General features: G+C 42.2%; 1 protein-coding gene across 1 annotated transcript; it reads left to right on the forward strand.

Moving 5' to 3' along the window:
* Positions 1–1,652: 1,652 nt before the first annotated feature.
* Positions 1,653–7,014, forward strand: SERTAD2 (SERTA domain containing 2). The gene has a single exon (XM_007476747.3). The coding sequence runs from the start codon at positions 1,653–1,655 to the stop codon at positions 2,586–2,588; it is 936 nt and encodes a 311-aa protein (XP_007476809.1). The 3' UTR covers positions 2,589–7,014.
* Positions 7,015–17,903: the final 10,889 nt, after the last annotated feature.

Raw genomic sequence — 17,903 nt, forward strand, 5'->3', positions numbered from 1 at the left:
CAAAGTGCTTTTCAAATATTATCTCATTTAATCCTTATAACACTGTATGGTAGGTGCTGTTTATCCCCATATGACAGATGATTTATGAAGGCCACCAAGATAGCGCGTATCTATTTGAAGCAGTATTTGAACAAGGGTTTTCCTAGCATTCTTTCTAGTTTGCCACCTACCTGTCCCCTAGAAAAAGATTTATAATTTAAAATAACTAGGAACATGTTGGAAATATGAATGTCACATGGAAGAAAAACAATCTATATAAATTGAAAAAAGAAAATCATTTGCTATATATGAAGATTTTAGAAAAGTACTAAAGCTGAGTCAGCTAATAATGTCCTTAAGGTCACAAGTATGGGTACTGAGCATAAAAGAAAGCACAATAATGATTTTTCCTTATTTTGCTTAACATTTATTATTTCATACACAAGTTACATGTGCAGTTTTATACTCTTCAACATTAGTGGTAAGTTGAGAACTTGGGAAAGGATTTCAGAGACTACGAACAAAATGTTTAAAGGATTATAAATTAAGATCTTTGAGTAATTTATTTAATTTAGAGAATAGAAGGGGAGATGGCAATATCCTTGGGGTGTATGAAGAATTATTTTCTACGGTGGCCAAGTTGCCCTCTGACAAAGAAGAAATTTACAGTATGATTTAAAATAGACATGGGGGTGGGGTGTCAGGTTTCCTTAATTCATTACTGTGGGAGACTGGCATTTTCTCCTCTTTCTTTTTGTATCTCCTAAGAAAACATAAAGAGATGTTCATCTCTCTGGAACGCTTTAGATGAGCCTTTATGGACCACGTGTCTGTTCAACTGGAAGCAAAGGGACTCAGTTGACTTAGAACTTCATTGATAGCCAGGGTAGCCGTGAAGCTAACAAGAGAAAATGACTTGGAAATTAATTCAGCTGTGTTCAGATCTTAACTGTGTAAGATGAAACTGAGCCGAAGAGAAATCTTAGCCTAAATACCCCAGATTCCTACGTCTGATTTTGGAAGGGCCTCCCAAGGAAAGCTCCCTTGATATTGTCATTTAGCATGAAGCCCAAGGCAGTAAGCAGGCAGACTTTGTGTCTAAATGTCCAGATATAGTTTAGTCACCTTGCATAATCCCAAGTAAGTTTTTCTCCTCCAGTCATTCAGACTGAGTGCCTTTCAGGGAGCCGTGTTTGTAGCATTAGCAGATGTGGACAGGGCTGCTCTCCAGGCACAGATTTCTCCCACTGTCTGTAGCCCTCTGAGGTGTTTCTCTTTCAACATCCATTGACTTGGAGGCGGGGAGGAGGGACAGAAGACTCATACTGTTTGGCCCCAGAGTTACAAGTACATGAAATGGGAAGTTCAGAGTTGTGGTCTCCATAGCAACTCAGCTGTGTTGTACACATTTCTCAAGCTGTCCATGTAATGGACCTACAAGTGATCAGAAGTAGCATGGGCGGCACCCCTAGGAAGCTGGCGTCCCCACGTGTGGCATTCGGCTCTTTCTCCTTAGCATGACCTCATGAAGCCCTCGGCCCGGGTTAAAGGCCCAGGCTGTCCTGAGAGCTAGCAGTGGCTCTGCTCTCTTGAGAGCCTGGCTGCATTTCCATTACAGAATCCATTTCCAAGTAACCAATTTTATTCTCCCTGTTCCTCTTCTTCGCAGATATATGTTGGGGAAAGGAGGAAAACGGAAGTTTGATGAGCATGAAGATGGGCTGGAAGGCAAAGTTGTGTCTCCTACTGATGGTCCATCGAAGGTGTCCTACACCTTACAGCGCCAGACTATCTTCAACATTTCCCTTATGAAGCTCTATAACCACAGGCCACTGACGGAGCCGAGCCTGCAAAAGACAGTTCTGATCAACAACATGCTCAGGCGGATTCAGGAGGAGCTCAAACAGGAAGGCAGCCTGAGACCCGTGTTCCTCACCGCCTCCCAGCCGCCCGACGCGCTGGGGGACGACTTCCGAGAGGCGCAGCCTGCCTTTAGCCACCTGGCCTCCTCGCCGGCCCACCCCGCCGACTTGGCAAACACTACGTCCTTAGAGTCTTGCCTCACGCCAGCCTCTCTGCTGGAGGACGACACTTTTTGCACTTCTGCGCCCGTCCCAGCCAGCGGTCCCCCCAAACTCCCGCCTCCGCCCGCCCCGCCCGAAAAGGACAGCTTCTCCTCAGCCTTGGATGAAATCGAGGAGCTCTGTCCAACACCTACCTCCGCCGAGGCCGCAGCCGCTGCCGACGGCTCAAAAGAAGACTCCAGCGCGGCCAACGCTCAGAAGCCCGAGGGGCTCCCGGAGAGCCGGGGGGCCGACCCCAAACTCCTGGACTCCCTGCCCGGGAACTTCGAGATAACAACGTCCACGGGCTTTCTGACAGACTTGACCTTGGACGACATTCTGTTCGCGGACATAGACACGTCCATGTATGACTTTGACCCCTGCACGTCGGCTGCGGGGGCAGCCTCCAAAATGGCGCCCGTCTCCGCAGACGACCTCCTCAAGACTTTAGCTCCCTATAGTAGTCAGCCAGTCGCCCCCAATCAGCCTTTCAAAATGGACCTCACAGAACTGGATCACATAATGGAGGTGCTTGTCGGGTCGTAAAACCTAGAAAACCCCGGAGACTTTTTTCTGTACCAGTATATACACACTCGGTAGTATTTTCACAACCCTACAGATTCACAGCACTGTGCATGCATCGTCCTTGCTTGCCTTTTCCAGGAAAAAAAAAAAGGATCACACTAGTACTTTTTGCCTCAAGCAGAGTTGGAGTGCCTTCATCCATGTATGACCACTTTTAATGTGTTTTGAAGTGGTTCCTCAAAGAAGACCTAATATCCTGGTATAGGAAAGAATACATATGGAAGACAATATTATTACATTGTTATTATAAAAAAAAAAGCGAAGCACAAGGATTAAGTTGGGGAAAGCTGTAAATTGCATGTGCATATTTGTCTATTTTTTCTATAAGTTTTATTGCAAGAGGTAAAAAATTTATTATTTAGATAATCTCAGTATCTTTTTTGGCATTTTAGCCCTGTGTAGGTTGACTTAGCAATTCAGCCTTTTGGAGGCATTAACTACTCCTCTTAAGTGTTGCATTTACATGGCTGTTTAGAAACTGCTGCCCAAATTTATTTTATATTTTTGTACAGATTCTGCAGTTTATGATATTGTTTTTCTAAAAACAAATGCTGTTTATACACACAAAATAGCTATTTTGATAGGATTTGCTCACATAGTTCCTGCATACTTCAAATGTACAAGATACGCTTGTACTTTTATACAGAGTTGTAATGTTTTATATGTGTATGGTGCAAAGAGAAAATCAGATCAAATTAATCTGCAGTCGATATTCCTAAATGCAAACACACAGTGCTTTAAGAAAGGGCCAGGAGATATTTCACCCAAGTTTCACAAGTACCAACTCCCAGGTATACAAACACCTGTGTACTACTGTGATTTCTAAACCTAGAGCCATGTCTACTCATCAAACTTGTATTAAGCAGTTGGCAGGAAATAGCTGTGAAACTTGGGTTCTAGGGGACGGTTCTCTGTAGCTTTCTCTTTGGAGAGGAAGGCTACCGAAAACTTAGCCTTCCAGTATGTATGCCAAGTTACTGTTTTTAATTTTTTTTTAAATTGAACCCAAATGTTTCATTTTAACATAATTTTCTCTGTGACTTGAACTTAATTAGCTTTCTAGAAAATCATTACATCTGAACTGAATTTTATTAAGAGTCAATCATTTTATGGAATGAAAATACCTATTAAGAGTAAGTTTATTTTGTTTTTCAATTGCATTTTTAAAAGGCATACATCATTTATTCCAATCATCTTAGACCATTCTTCCTCCCTTCTGCCCCCCTTCCTTGGAGCATTTGTTCACTCTGTTGATAAGTGCTGAAAATGGCATCTTCAGTATTACTGCAGTGAAGCTCATCTCTTATCTGCACTGGATGGACTCTAACTTTAATATCCATTGCTGTGGAAACTGGAGTTAGTCGCATTACATCACTTGGCATCTCCACCGTGGTTGGTCTCTTTCATCAACCGCGCTAACTGCTTTACACTTTATAGGCCTGTTGTACCAGAATATACAAACACAGCTTTCTATGCATGTTTCTTCTCTCCCTCCCATAACACCTGAGAAGTCTTCGTTACTGCACCAATGGCGTTTTTATTCATTGTGGTGTACATTTAATTTTAAAATGTTTGCAATGTATCATGCCTGTCGCTGGAATAGTTTATGGCATTTTAGGGCCCCCCCTTACCCCTCTCCCTGCCATGGTACTTTAGAGCTGTTGCGTGCAAGTTGCAACCTATATTGTTGAAATGCATATGGCTTCTTTAGGAATAACTTTTATATTTATTTAAGAAATTTTAAATTATGGGGTTTTTTTTTGTTTGTTATGTCATTTGACAATATTCAGTCATCGATTCTGCTCGCTTCTTGCCATGGATAAAATTGGGTATTTTCTGTCTATTAAAAGGGTAACTTATAAAATGGCACTTTAAACAGGCCATAGATAGTCTACATATTAATATAACACACATGACAAAGCCGATAAATTACGTCAGTCAAGGTTCACGAGTGAAATCCTTCTGGACCCTCATTTACTTTCATTCCCCCTTGAGTTTTGTTTCAAAAGACTTACTAACTCAGTGAAGCAGCAAGAAACTAATAGAATTCTAGTTCTCTTACAAACTACCTTAATACCCACAACTTTTTGATACTGCGGACAGATTAGGTATTCTCTCTTGGTAGGATTAGGGACTACATTCAGTTGAGGAAATGGGAATGGCAGATACCGTTATATTTTGCACCCCATGTAGTTGCAATTGCTCCATTTTGGCTCTTCTCTTCCTTGTCCCCCCCCCCCCAAAAAGGCAATCCTGCCCTTGGATTCCATGATTTGTAGCATTGGAGAAGCTGGGAAAACTGCCACACGCTATGCACATATATGTGTACATGTACAATAGTGCTGATTGTTCAGAACAATAACATAGCAGGCAATCGATTCACCATTGTTAAAACTGATTTACAGTAACCCAGAACAACTGCACTTTCGTTGGACTAGCAAATTGTATATTTAAACAAATACCTTATGTTAGGCAATAGTTCAAAAGAGCACCATTTCCAAAGCAATGAAGTATTGCCTAAAACTTGTTCTCCTTTGAATCTCCTTCATTTGTAAGGCAGAGTTAGAATAGAGAATGAATATACTGTGTGTGTATGTGTGTGTATGCCTACACATAATATATGTGTGTATATGTATGTGTGTATAGGTACATGAGCATGTGTGTATATATGTATATGTATGTCTATATGTGCGTGTACACACGCATGCACACACTTTAATAAGGAAGATAAGGGAAATTGGTGGTCCATTTTAAAAGGGCAGAACCATCAGGTTTTAGACTTTTTTTTTACAAAATGATGTACCAGAAGGGCAGGAAAAAAACCCTCTTTACTGTGGCCTCTAAGCCTCAGTTCACCAGGAACATAACTTGCTGAATATTCCATTCTTCAGCGATAACATTTCCTTTTATAATCTGGGCATCACGAACAGTTCAGAGTCAAACAGGCAGTTGGAGGAGCCTTTCTAAAAGAAATGCCAGGCTGGGGTGGGTGTAGGGGTGGGGGTGGGGGGTGGCAGTGACATTTATTGACAATGATGTGCAATGAAGTGACAAGATGAGAGCAGAATGAAAAAGCTTTGAATTTGAAGTGATTTTTTTCATAAGTTATTTATTCCTTTTTCTTTGTAAATATATTTATTTTATTGTGAAGCTAACAACATCTGGATTGTAACATGTACAGAATGTATGGTAGGAATGTATTCTCTTGTAGGAATGTAAATCTGTATTAAAAAGGGGATCAGAGCCAGACTCAGAAACTGAACTGGGTTCTTTTCATGGTATGCACGGTTCACATTTATTTTTACTCTTTTCTAATGTGGGTCTATTTGAAATATGCAAAAGGTATGGATGAAGATTGTTTTAATATCCCCAAATTTTTAGGAAAATCAAGCATTCAAAGGGTCGATTTTTAAAAGATTTTTACTAACACTGCTTTCCCTTTATCAAGGAAGGAGCAACCAAATTGACAGGCTTGTTCATGCCAAAGGGCCTGACACAAGCCACAGATTCACACCTGAGTGTCTTTCTCATTCATTATCAACTGATGCATTCAAATAAAAATTACATTTCCTTCGGGGTACCCTCACTGCCCTGAGGTAGGAAAATGAACATTTCTTGACGTAAACTCCAAAAAGTAATCGTGTAGTGTTCCGGATCATTTTTAAAGCTTAAATTTATGAATCACCTCTGTGGTACACAATGAATGATGAGTACCATGGGGCACCCTTCTTAAACGACTAGTGAAAGATGCTGATTCCACTGGTTGGTGCAGCAATCGGGGTGTTCCGCTATCTGTCCACCGCCCAGATTGCTTCAAACCGATTGCTGCAAATATGACCTTTACACTGCCTGCCAAAATTCAAATCCTCATATTCAAAATGTTTTGGATGAGAAATGGTTAATTTCCTGCCACACTCGGGTACATTGATCTTAGAGAGGTTTGTGTGACCTACTTGCTTTCAAAAGGCTTTCGGTGCTTCTTAAAATTGAAGCGGATGATTCTTGAAAATGAGCCAATTTCAAATTTTGCTGAAAACAATACAATTAATAAAGATTCTGCACTTTTGGGAAGAAAGCTATTGAGGATAAATGTAATCCATACATATAAACAGCAAAGATTCTGGAAAAGGTGTAAATAGTGTGAAATGTTTGGTGTATGGCTGTTGAGAAGGGCGTGTTGTCAAAAAAAAAGGAGGCTGTAATTTCCCCCACAGACCTTAGAGCTGTGCCTTTTCTATGCAATATTACAGACATATACATCTGAACCCAGATTACTGTATTCACATGTAGGTATGGGCTGTAATCTAAACAATTGGATAAATGTACATGGAAATAAGCAGTCTTACTTTTGTAGTTTTATATTATACAATAAACAGTTAAAAGGATAGTTCTGTTTGTGGTTTTTTGCCCTTTCCCTCTACATAAGTTATCGAGCATGCCTTAATACAATTGAGGGTGTTAAAAATGCCATGGATTTCTCCCATTGCTTGCTTACTTTATGGTTATGATTAATTAAAATGTGTGCATATTGAACATTGGCCCAAAAGCCCTCTTATCGAGAGGAGACAAAACATGCGTGATTTGTGTGAATTTTGAAAAGTCATACGTGGTTTGTAGAGGGGATTCCTTTTTTAAGTGTGGTTTGGACTGCCTGACTTCTGGAGATTCTTCCAACTCTCAATTCTGGGATGAAAGTCAGCATAGACACTAAGTATTACTGAGAGGCAGGGACAACGTGAAACTGGGTTCCAAGTCTCTCTTTGACCCTAGCTGGATGACCACAGACAAATAATTTAACCTCTTTCAGCCTCAGTTTTCTCATCTGTAAAATAAGGAGGGCGAGAAATATTCCAAAGTTCCTTCCAACTGAAACAATATGTTCTATGATATATATGTACAATGCCTTTCTCCACTGGCTTATGAGGGATCACTACTTAGTAAACCTAAAAACTAGGGATAGATGGCTGGCTGGGTGCATACTAAGTACGTGGGGACTAATATCTCTTGCCAAATGCCTGATTTTAGACAAATACCGTACAAGTTGAAGGAATACTTTGGACCCTAGTGAGTAATAACAACTATAGAATTTTCATAGATTCTTAGATGGTGACAATCTAATGAGACATTTTATAAATGAGGGAAAAACTCAAGAGTTCCCAAAGCTAGGTGTCAAAATGAAGCCAGGATTGAAACCTTGGGTTCTTTGATTTCTAGCTTAATATTTCCCCCATTTCCTCCCTGCCAACTCCCACCATGATTTGAGCTGGGATTTAAATAAAAAATCGGTTTATCTTAAAACTAGAGCTTTATTTTCATTCTGGCATCTCTTTTAAACTTAATCTCCCACCCCGGTATTTCCCTTGTTCTCATATTCTTCTACCTTTAGAAAACAAACAGTTGAAAGTCGTTTGGGGAGCTGTTGGGAAATAGAAATGATCTCTCAACTCCCTGGCTCATGAAGATGTCATCAAACAAATATTCATCAAGAGTATTACAGGATTTATATTTTTCTAAATCCTAACTTTTCCATCTTAGTTACAACTTTAAGACAAAAGGACAAGCAAGGGCCAAGCACACAGGGCTAAATGACCTCCTTAGGGCCACACAGCTAGGAAATGTCTGAGGCCATATTTGAATCCAGGACCTTGCATCTCTAGAACTGGCTCTCAAATGAGCTATGCCACCTGGCTGCCCCAAACCTTAGATCAGTGATAGTGAACCATTTAGAGACAAGTGCCCAAACTTCAACCCTCATTCTGCATGTGAGCCCACCCTCACCCCCACCTTACTCCAAAAGGGAGGGAGGAAGGACTTCCATTGGGCTGCTGGACAAAGAGACAAGTGATGGGAGAAATGTCCTCAGGTGCCCATAGAGAGGGGGAGGGGAGCAGCCTCCTCCGGCACACTACAGCACCCGTGCCATAGGTTTGCCAACATGACCTTATATTTGGTTTTCAGAATCTGTATTGTCATTGTGATTTCAGTGTGTGGTGCTGCTCATCATCCCCACTTTACTTTCAGAAGTTACCACCTCTCTGACCTTTTGGGATATCAGAATCCAAGTAAGATCTGGATACAGGAATTTTATATTGCTTTTTTGTGGGGCATCCCAAAATGTAAATAACTGGAGAGGAGAGGGCTAATGCCAGCTCATTGCTTTGGCATCCCAGACCCAGAAGATTTTTCAGACTTTCTTCAATGAGCACCTGAGCCCCTTCCCCTGTTTAGAAGGCTTGTGGTAAACCACTTTCACTGAACAATGGAAAGAAGAAGTTGCTGGAACTTGGACCCCGAGAAATCTGGAGACTGAGTGGGAGGGTCATGGAGAAGCCCATGATAATATTTCTGGAAAGTTTGTTTCCAAACTGAATTTTTGCTGACTTAAATATTCCTATTTGCTAACTGCTCCCTTAGGGATTTGACCTACGTGGTTGTGGGAAGTTGGCGTACAACACATTCTCTTGGTCTTTCCACACCTTCCTTGTGGTCCTAAACCAGCAGGCCAACCTCTCCAGGGCCATCCAGAAAATATCTACCATTTCCCCCCATTATTTGAAAGGGTAGTTGGTCCTTGCCCGACTTTATTTTTGTTTTTTAACTATGGAGTTAAGCTGCCTCTGAAAAGTAATTTTACCGTCTCCTACTCTGCTGGCTTCCTGAAAACAATGGTAAAGTGCTCTCTAAATTGCATGGTTCCATTGTTCCATTGTATCCACCTCCCCCCTCCTTCAGAGGAAGAGGTAGAAGCCCTGGGCCTTCTGCCATGCTCCCAGCTTTGGAAGATATAGGAGACTTAGCCAGAGTGAAGGGTACAGAAAAGCAGAACATTGGGAGCCTCCCTAGCCCAACCTCTCACCCTCCCCCACGTTGATCATTTGATCTCTCAGAGTTGGCTAGTGGTCCTGGAAGACCTGGGTTTGGATCCTGCCTCAGACACTGTCCAGCCACGTGAAGCTGGGCAAAAGGCTTTTTGTCATCTGTGAGAGGGGATAATAATAACACCTACCTCGTGTGGTTGTTGGGAGAATGAAATGAGATGTTGTATGGTAGAGCTTTGAAAACCTGAAATTGCTACATAAATACTTATGATTGTTGGTTGAGAAAGCCTTCTACAGTTGCTTAACCCTTGGGTTCCTAGTACAGAGCACTTTAAAGCCATTTGAAGGAGAGCCTCATGAATGGCTGAAACAGGAATGACTTCACCTACATAAGAGGCAAGAGAGGTAGATATAAAGGCCATATCTTGGGGTCAGAAAGACCTGGATTCGAAGTTCTGATTAAAACCTACTAGCTGTGTGACCATAGGCAAGGCACTTCACCCTTCAGTGCCTCTAGTCAAATCTCTGAGCTATAAATTACCGAAGAGTTCATTAGAATCAGTAAAAAAAAATTAAATGGGCAGCAAAACTAGCCAAATGAAGCAAGGTTGGAATAAGAATAAGCAAGGAGAATGAGAAAAGATATAGTGTCCAACTATAATGACTCAGTCTTGAGCTATTTAAACAAGTAATCAGAAATGAAAAATGGGAAGTAGGAGAAATAGCAATGATATCCATTACAGTCATTTTATATAGAAGTTTAACTGCTATAAGTCTACTAGCACAGCTAGTAGCCCCCCAAAAGGCACTTGGCAAACAGTTTATTAATAAGCAGAGAGGAATAGCAGCCAAATGTAACACTAGAATATACATTTATTCATAAAATGAAGAAAGATGAAGGATGATAATGAATAGTATCATCTCTTAAAACAGAGAAGCAGTCAAGAGTAAAACCTGCTTAAAGGAAGCTTAGCAAGATTACAGCTAAGCCAAGCATCCCAAAAGAGTTAAGGCCAAAACTGGAAGGACAACAAACAGAAGAAAAAATGGGAAAGAGCAGTCAAGACTGCCATCACAGAGAGCAGAACCCTACACTTGGGCCCTAACATCACAGTACCAAATGTTCTCATAGAAGAAATAGGAATGGCACTAAAGAGACCAAAGATGGGAAAGGCAGGAGTTTACAGAGATCTATGCCCCAGTCATAACTGCAAAGGAGCTAAGGAATGCAAGGTATTAGAAGGTATCAAAGACTTGGAAAACAATTTCTGCCCTTGTTAATACAATGCAAAGTCTCTGTAAAAAGTGAGGGCATCCTCTATAAGGGTGTCAGCATGGAACAAGTAGGCTTTCCCAACTGATACAGTTGTGATGATGTGGATGATGTCATTACCATATCACAATTGCTTGAAAGAGAATGTCAGATTCCATTTTGCTTGGTATTTGTTGAATATGAATTCCATCGAGCAGAACATCACATATAGGCTCTTGTTCAACAGCTTCTCCCATCCATATGCAAAAATCATTTGAGATTCCTTTAAAAGACATGACCACAGGTTGTTCAATGACCCTCACATCAGTCAAGGTATAAAAACCCTGTGCTCAGCAGCTGTGTTGGAGGAGATCCATTGCAGGGTCCAAGTTGAAGAGGGTTTCTATATACATGATGAGTTCCTAGAGATGCTCCTGCTTGGGAATGATGTGCTGGTTTCATCAACCACTGGTACAGTGCAGAGTCTCCTGGAAGAGATCTCTAACTATTCAAAAGAGTTAGCCCTGGTCATCCACATGAGAAAGACCAACTAGGTGAAGACTGTTTATTACCCAAATTACGAAATGCTTCTATATGAAAGGCTATAGAGGTTGTCCATCAGTATGTATATCCTGGGACAGTCAGGACAGGTGAACCTGAGAAACTCTGGACCTTGCCTTCTGCCCTACAATGGAACTCTATTATGTTGTCTTTCATAGTTGGTGACCATGAAACTAGAGAGGAACAGACAGATGCCAGAGGTGGTCAGGATTTATAATGGATTGTATGTGAAAGAAAATGGAGAGGAAAGAGCCAAAGATAGCCCCAACATTATACAGTTTCAGAAGCTGCAGTTCAGCAAGAACATGAAAAAGCTGTGGAGCATTCAGAGGAGGATGGTCAGAATGGTGAAGGGTCTTCAGTCTATGCCACATGAGGACTGACTGAAGGAAATGGACAGAGGGAGGGAGGGAGAGAGTCAGAGACAGAGTCAGAGTTAGAGACAAAGAGAGAGAGACAGAAAAGGGAGGGAGAAGAAGGAAAGGAGGGAGGGAGGGAGGAAGGAAGGAGAGAGGGAGGAAAGAGGAAGGAGGGAGGAAAGGAGAGAGGGAGGGGAGGAGAGAGGGAAGAAGGAGGGAAGGAGGGAGAGAGGAAAGGAAAGAGGAAGGAGGGAGAGGGAGAGAAGGAGGGAAGGATGGAGGGAGGAGAGGAGGAAGGGAAGAAGGACAGAGGGAAGGAGGGAGGGAGGAAAGGAAAGAGGAATGAGGAGAAAGGAAGAAAGGAAGGAAGGAAGGAAGGAAGGAAGGAAGGAAGGAAGGAAGGAAGGAAGGAAGGAAGGAAGGAAGGAAGGAAGGAAAGAAGGAAAGAAGGAAAGAAGAAGAGAGAAAAATGAATGTTATTGATAGGAACCTTTGCTGGCCCTACAATTTTATTTGGGGCAGGTCCCAATCAAAGGTGCATGCATAGAGAAATGTCACCCCAAATCCAATGGGTCCCTCACTTCTCTATGGGGTTCTGTTACTTTCATGGGCCACCATACATGACTTCAGGCTGAACCTCTCTATCATCTGATTCTTTCCCCATTTCAATACATGGAAATATATTTCACCAATTCACTGGCCTTAGCTTCTGAGGTACTGGTTTCCTGCACCTTGAGAGCAGGGGAGGTCTATGGGCCTCCCTCTACCTTAAGTTTGGGGACAGCTTTGAGGGTGGAGTGCCAGGGTGAGGGCAGGGTATATACAAGGATTGCTAGTGATGAGACTTTTACAACAACATTCAAGACCCATCCTGAGCCTCTCAACTGAGGGACTAGTAGGGGTGATGGAGTTAGTGCTTTCCCCAACTGTGCTTTGGAGAGGCCACTATTTCCTGTCTGGACTCTCCGACCTCCATTATACTGGGCAGGAAGGGAGGGGAACAAAAATCACTAATAGGAGTCTGGAATGGGGATTATGGAGTCTAAACACAGGCTTATGGAATCTATGTGTGTAGAACAAATTACTCCTTTATCTCTGCTTTCATACTGAAAAAATTATGAGGCTCAACAGAGATGGCCAGGGCGGCTTTGAGGGAGAAGTTTAAAGCCTGCCTGCAGACAGGGCCCTGAACCATAGGCGGCTGCTTTGGGGCTTGGCGGGTGTTGGGGGGTGGCAGAAGCAGAGGTGGAATGAGGAATGGGGGGGGGCCTCTCTGATCTAATAGGGCAAGTCCAATGCTTCAGTCTGGGCGTCCATGAGCCTGTCAAAGTGAAGGAAAGCAGAATCAGATGGTGACGGTGGTGGTGAGGAGTAAAACCAGATTTCAGTGATCTGGGAAGGACAAGTATAGGACTTGCAGCTGGCTGGTGGAGTTGTCCTTGACCTTGTAGCTGGCGTGGGAGATAGGGTTGGGGAGTAGGGCAGCCTTATTAGTCCGGGGGCCAGGAAACTGAGTCAACTGAATTACCACCCTGGCTCAGATGTCAGGTAGAGGAACAGGGGTAGTTTAGAGGTCGATGGAGGAAGGGGAACAGACAAAAAGCTTCAGTGGACCAAAATCAACTGGATTTGGGATATGGAATTGTGGGGGGCCATGGGGTGGGGGAAATGCCCAAATGAGCAGTCATTCAGACTGCCAGAAGAATACAAGATGAATTAGCCTGGGTTTTAGGGGAGAAAAGAATGAGAAAATGACTCTCCTCCAGACTCCTATCTTCTGGGTCCCTGGTCTTCACATCCTCAGTTTCCCTGCAAGTAAAGAGTAGAGAAGGGGGGGGGGGGATGAAAGGGACTTGAAAAACCTAATAACTTATACATAGAGGACTGGCCATACACATGTGTTTGTCCCTAAAAGAACACACACACACACACACACACACACACACACACACACACACACACACACACGTACACCATAAAATATCAATTGGTTGGAAAAGAATCCTAGAATTCTTCGAGCTGGAAGAGGTCTTAGAGCAGGGTTTCTCAACCTTTTTTGTGTCATGAATGAATCCCTTAGACACTCTGATGAATCCTAGAGAGCCTTTCTCAGGATCATGTTTTTTAAAAACATAGGATTATAAAGGAAATCAATTAGAAAAAAAATGTAAGTCCCCAAGTTCCAGTTTAAGAATTCCTGATCAAATGAGTATAATGATTATAGTAATACAACCAGGAAATATCTGTCACCACTGCAAATCATTAAAACGCTATTGGCTGATGCCCAAGCCTTCGTGTATTACAGCCAGATTAATTAAGAATAAAAATAGGAATGATTTAAAGGAATTCTCCAACTTCATAATACTTCCTTTGAGGACCATATGGTGCCTTGCCCAAGTGACTTAATTCATTTTCAAAGCCCCATTTAGGATGGCAAGGTCTAGGCTTGTTCCTATTTTACAGATAGAGAAACTGAGACCTTGAGAAAGGAAAGTCAGCCTGTGACCAAGGGAGCCAAAGCTAAGACCTATCACAGAACCTGTTTCTCTTTCCCTGGGCCAGGATTACAGCAGACACCAATGAAGACAAGAAACAGTCCAAATTCCCTCTGTGCTGGCTTTGGTTTAAGAGGCTAAAGAGGAGCCTAGGAAAGCCTGTTGTCATTTTTTTCCCTCAATCAATCCCCAAGGCTTTGTCATTGGGTTTCCATGGGAACTGTACAGATCAAATAGTAAAATACTTTTCCCAAGTGTTTTCTTTCAAATAATAATAATAACAGCTAGTTTTTAGACCCCACAAAAGTTCTTTACATTTACATCTTTTACTTCTTACTTGATTCTCTCAACAACCCTAGGAGATAAATGTTATTATCATGCCCATTTTACAGATTAAGAAACTGGCAGAGAGAGGTTAAGAGACTTTCCCAAGACCACACAGCCATTGAAGTGCCTGAGACAGAATTTGAACTCTGGTCTTCCTGACTTCCAAATCCCACACTCCATCCAAGAGCCTCCTTCTACCTGCCTGAAAGGCAATATGGCAGATATTATCCCTATTTGGTCAATAGGAAAACTGAAGAATGAAAATGTCAAATTATATACTCAAGACCACACATCCAGTTTACAGGGGCTGGGGCTAGAACCTAGGTCTTTCAACTGCAAGCTCAATTCTATTCTCACTGGCTGACAGGGACTCCACAGTCCAAGGGCTTGTATTCCAAAACAGAAGCTAATGCTGAGGATAGAGAAGATACAAGGATGGAAGGATGTGTACAGGAGAAAAGGCCACAAATCAAGTTACTAGATAATTATAATATCAATAATTCCCTTTTCTATGTTGTTTTTAATTATTTTTTAAAATTTCATTTAATTGATTAATTAAGAGTATTTTTTCTATGGTTACATGATTCATGTTCTTTCCCTTCCTTTCTCCCACCCCCTCCCATAGCCAACAAACAATTCTACTGTGTTTTACATGTGTCATTGATCAAGACCTATTTCCATATTATTGATATTTGCACCAGGGTGATCATTTAGAGTCTATGTCCCCAATCATATCCCCTCGACCCATGTGACCAAGCAGTTGTTTTCTCCTGTGTTTCTGCTCCCACAGTTCTTTCTCTGGATGTGGATGGTGTTCTTTTTCATAAGTCCCTCAGAATTGTCCTGGATCATTGCACTGCTGCTAGTAGAAAAGTCCATTACATTCGATTATACCACAGTGTATCAGTCTCTGTGTACAATGTTTTCCTGGTTCTGCTCCTCTCGCTCTGCATCACTTCCAGGAGGTTGTTCCAGTCTCCATGGAATTCCTCCACTTTACTATTCCTTTTAGCACAATAGTATTCCATCACCAACATATACCACAGTTTGTTCAGCCATTCCCCAATTGAAGGGCAATCCCTCATTTTCCAATTTTTGGCCACCACAAAGAGCGCAGCTATGAATATTCTTGTACAAGCATTTTTCCCTATTATCTCTTTGGGGTACAGACCCAGCAGTGCTATGGCTGGATCAAAGGGCAGGCAGTCTTTTATTACCCTTTGGGCATAGTTCCAAATTGCCTTCCAGAATGGTTGGATCAGTTCACAACTCCACCAGCAATGAATTAATGTCCCAATTTTGCTACATCCCCTCCAATATTTATTACCTTCCTTTGCTGTCATGTCAGCCAATCTGCTAGGTGTGAGGTGATACCTCAGAGTTGTTTTGATTTGCATCTCTCTGATTATAAGAGATTTAGAACATTTCTTCATGTGCTATGTTGTTTTAAGGCATACAAGGGACTCTTCTCACAATAAACCTACAAGGTAAATAATTATCCTCTCCATCACTGAAGAGTGTTGGAGCCCACATGGAATGACATTCATGGCTACATACCAATGGCAGCATCCCTGCTCATTCATCTTCTTTTAATACCAGGTTGGCAGTTTAGGGAGCCAACAGCCAAGGTAGACCCCACTAAAATCAAGAAGGAAGCAAAGACACAAACACAGACACAATAAAGAGCCCAATGAGATGCCACCAGGATATGAATGCCCAGGAAAGTCAGGCTCTCTCCTAAGTCTTTGGAGGCCTGCCTGCTCCAGGATTGGAGTACCATATGTGATACCTCAGATCCCTACACATAATGAACACAGAACTGAGGTGTTCCTGGGAGCCAGGCTGCCCTGATGGTCACTGTTGCCCATGTGACTCTGGGCATGAGCCAGCATTTCTTCAGGTTTCAGGGGTTGAATGCCTTCTGCAATGGGAAACCCACTTTCTTGTGGGAAGAGGTCTTGTCATCTGTAAGCCCAGCTTTCCAGAGGAAATCAGAGCTAGGAAGAACAAAAGGTGAACAAGCACACACATTTCTGATCATGCTTTCCTCAATCAATTAATCAATAAATATTTATTAAGTGCCTACTGAATGCCAGGCATTGGACTAAGTGCTGGGGATAGAAAAAGAGGTGAAAGACAGCCCCTGCCCTCAAGAATCTTATAGTCTAAAGGAGGAGATGCAAACAGATATAAAGCTAGCTATATACCCAATAAATAGAAAACAATTAACAGAGGAAAGGCACTGGTTTGAAGAGGGATTGAGGAAGACTTCCTGTAGGAGGTGGGATTTTAGTCGGTATTTAAAGGAAGTCAGGGAGTTTAGGAGTCAGAGGGGAGGAAGGAGTGAATTCCAGGCATGTTGAGGAGGCATGTTTGCTATCTCAACTTTTTAGCATGTTTATTTTATATGTGCTCACCTACAGTTCAGTATTCTCAGGTGACTATCCTAGTTTAGCATCCTCTGTTCATTTCATATGCTGGTTAGTGGTTAACTCACAGTTGATTATCCCCAAGTTTTGTTTAGACCTAGCTATTGGTGAAATAGATAAAGGATTGGACCCTGAGTCAGGGAGACAGGAATTCAAATCCAGCCTCAGATGCTTGTTAGCTGTGTGACCCTGGGCAAGTCGATTAACCTGTCTGCCACAGTTTTCTCATTTGTGACCTGAGGATAATAGCATCTATCCCAAAGGGTTGTTGTAAGGATCCTGTGAGATATTTATAAAGCACTTAGCACAGTGTCTGGCACATAGCAGGCTTTTAATAAATGCTTGTTTCTCTCCTTCCTATTCACATGTGACTGACTCTCCCATAACTTAACTCCCATTAACTCCCATGTGATTTTCCCATAGTTTGTTTGGTATTTGTTGTTCAATTGTGACTGACTCTTTGTGGTCCCATTTGGAGTTTTCTTGGCAAAGATACTGGAGTGGTGTGCCATTTCCTTCTCCAGCTCATTTTACAGATGAATAAACTGAGGCAAAATGGGTTAAGTGACTTCCCCAGAACTGGGAAATGTCTGAGGCTGGATTTGAACTCAAGTCTCCTGACTTTTTGGTCTGCCCACAGCTCAATTCACCATGCTATTTACTGTCCCACAGCTTCACATGCTCATTGGAGATTTGATTCCCAGCACCTTAGTGGGCTCAGTTCAGGACACATATGAGCATCCCACGGTTTAGTGTGCTCATCTCATGTGATTATCCCATAGCTCAGTGTGCTTGGTGCACATGAAACTGTCTCAGAGCTTAGCCTGGGAGGTTTCCATATCAATGGCTCACAGTTTAGCACACTTGGATTCCATGCCACTAGCCTACATTTAGTGTATTTGGCTTACATGTGAATATCCCACAGCTCAGCCTGCTCAGGCCAAATATTTAGGAGGGAACCTCCCTGTACAGAAGGAAAATATTAACTCTCTCCTCTGGCTTGTCTCACTGTCTCTTCCCCCACCTCATTTTTTT

This window comes from Monodelphis domestica, chromosome 1 (assembly GCF_027887165.1).
Source record: "Monodelphis domestica isolate mMonDom1 chromosome 1, mMonDom1.pri, whole genome shotgun sequence".
Classification (NCBI taxonomy): domain Eukaryota; kingdom Metazoa; phylum Chordata; class Mammalia; order Didelphimorphia; family Didelphidae; genus Monodelphis; species Monodelphis domestica.

What these genes read in the sequence shown, in the direction of transcription:
- SERTAD2 (XM_007476747.3), top strand. Translation starts at nt 1,653, where the DNA reads ATGTTGGGGAAAGGAGGAAAACGGAAGTTTGATGAGCATGAAGATGGG.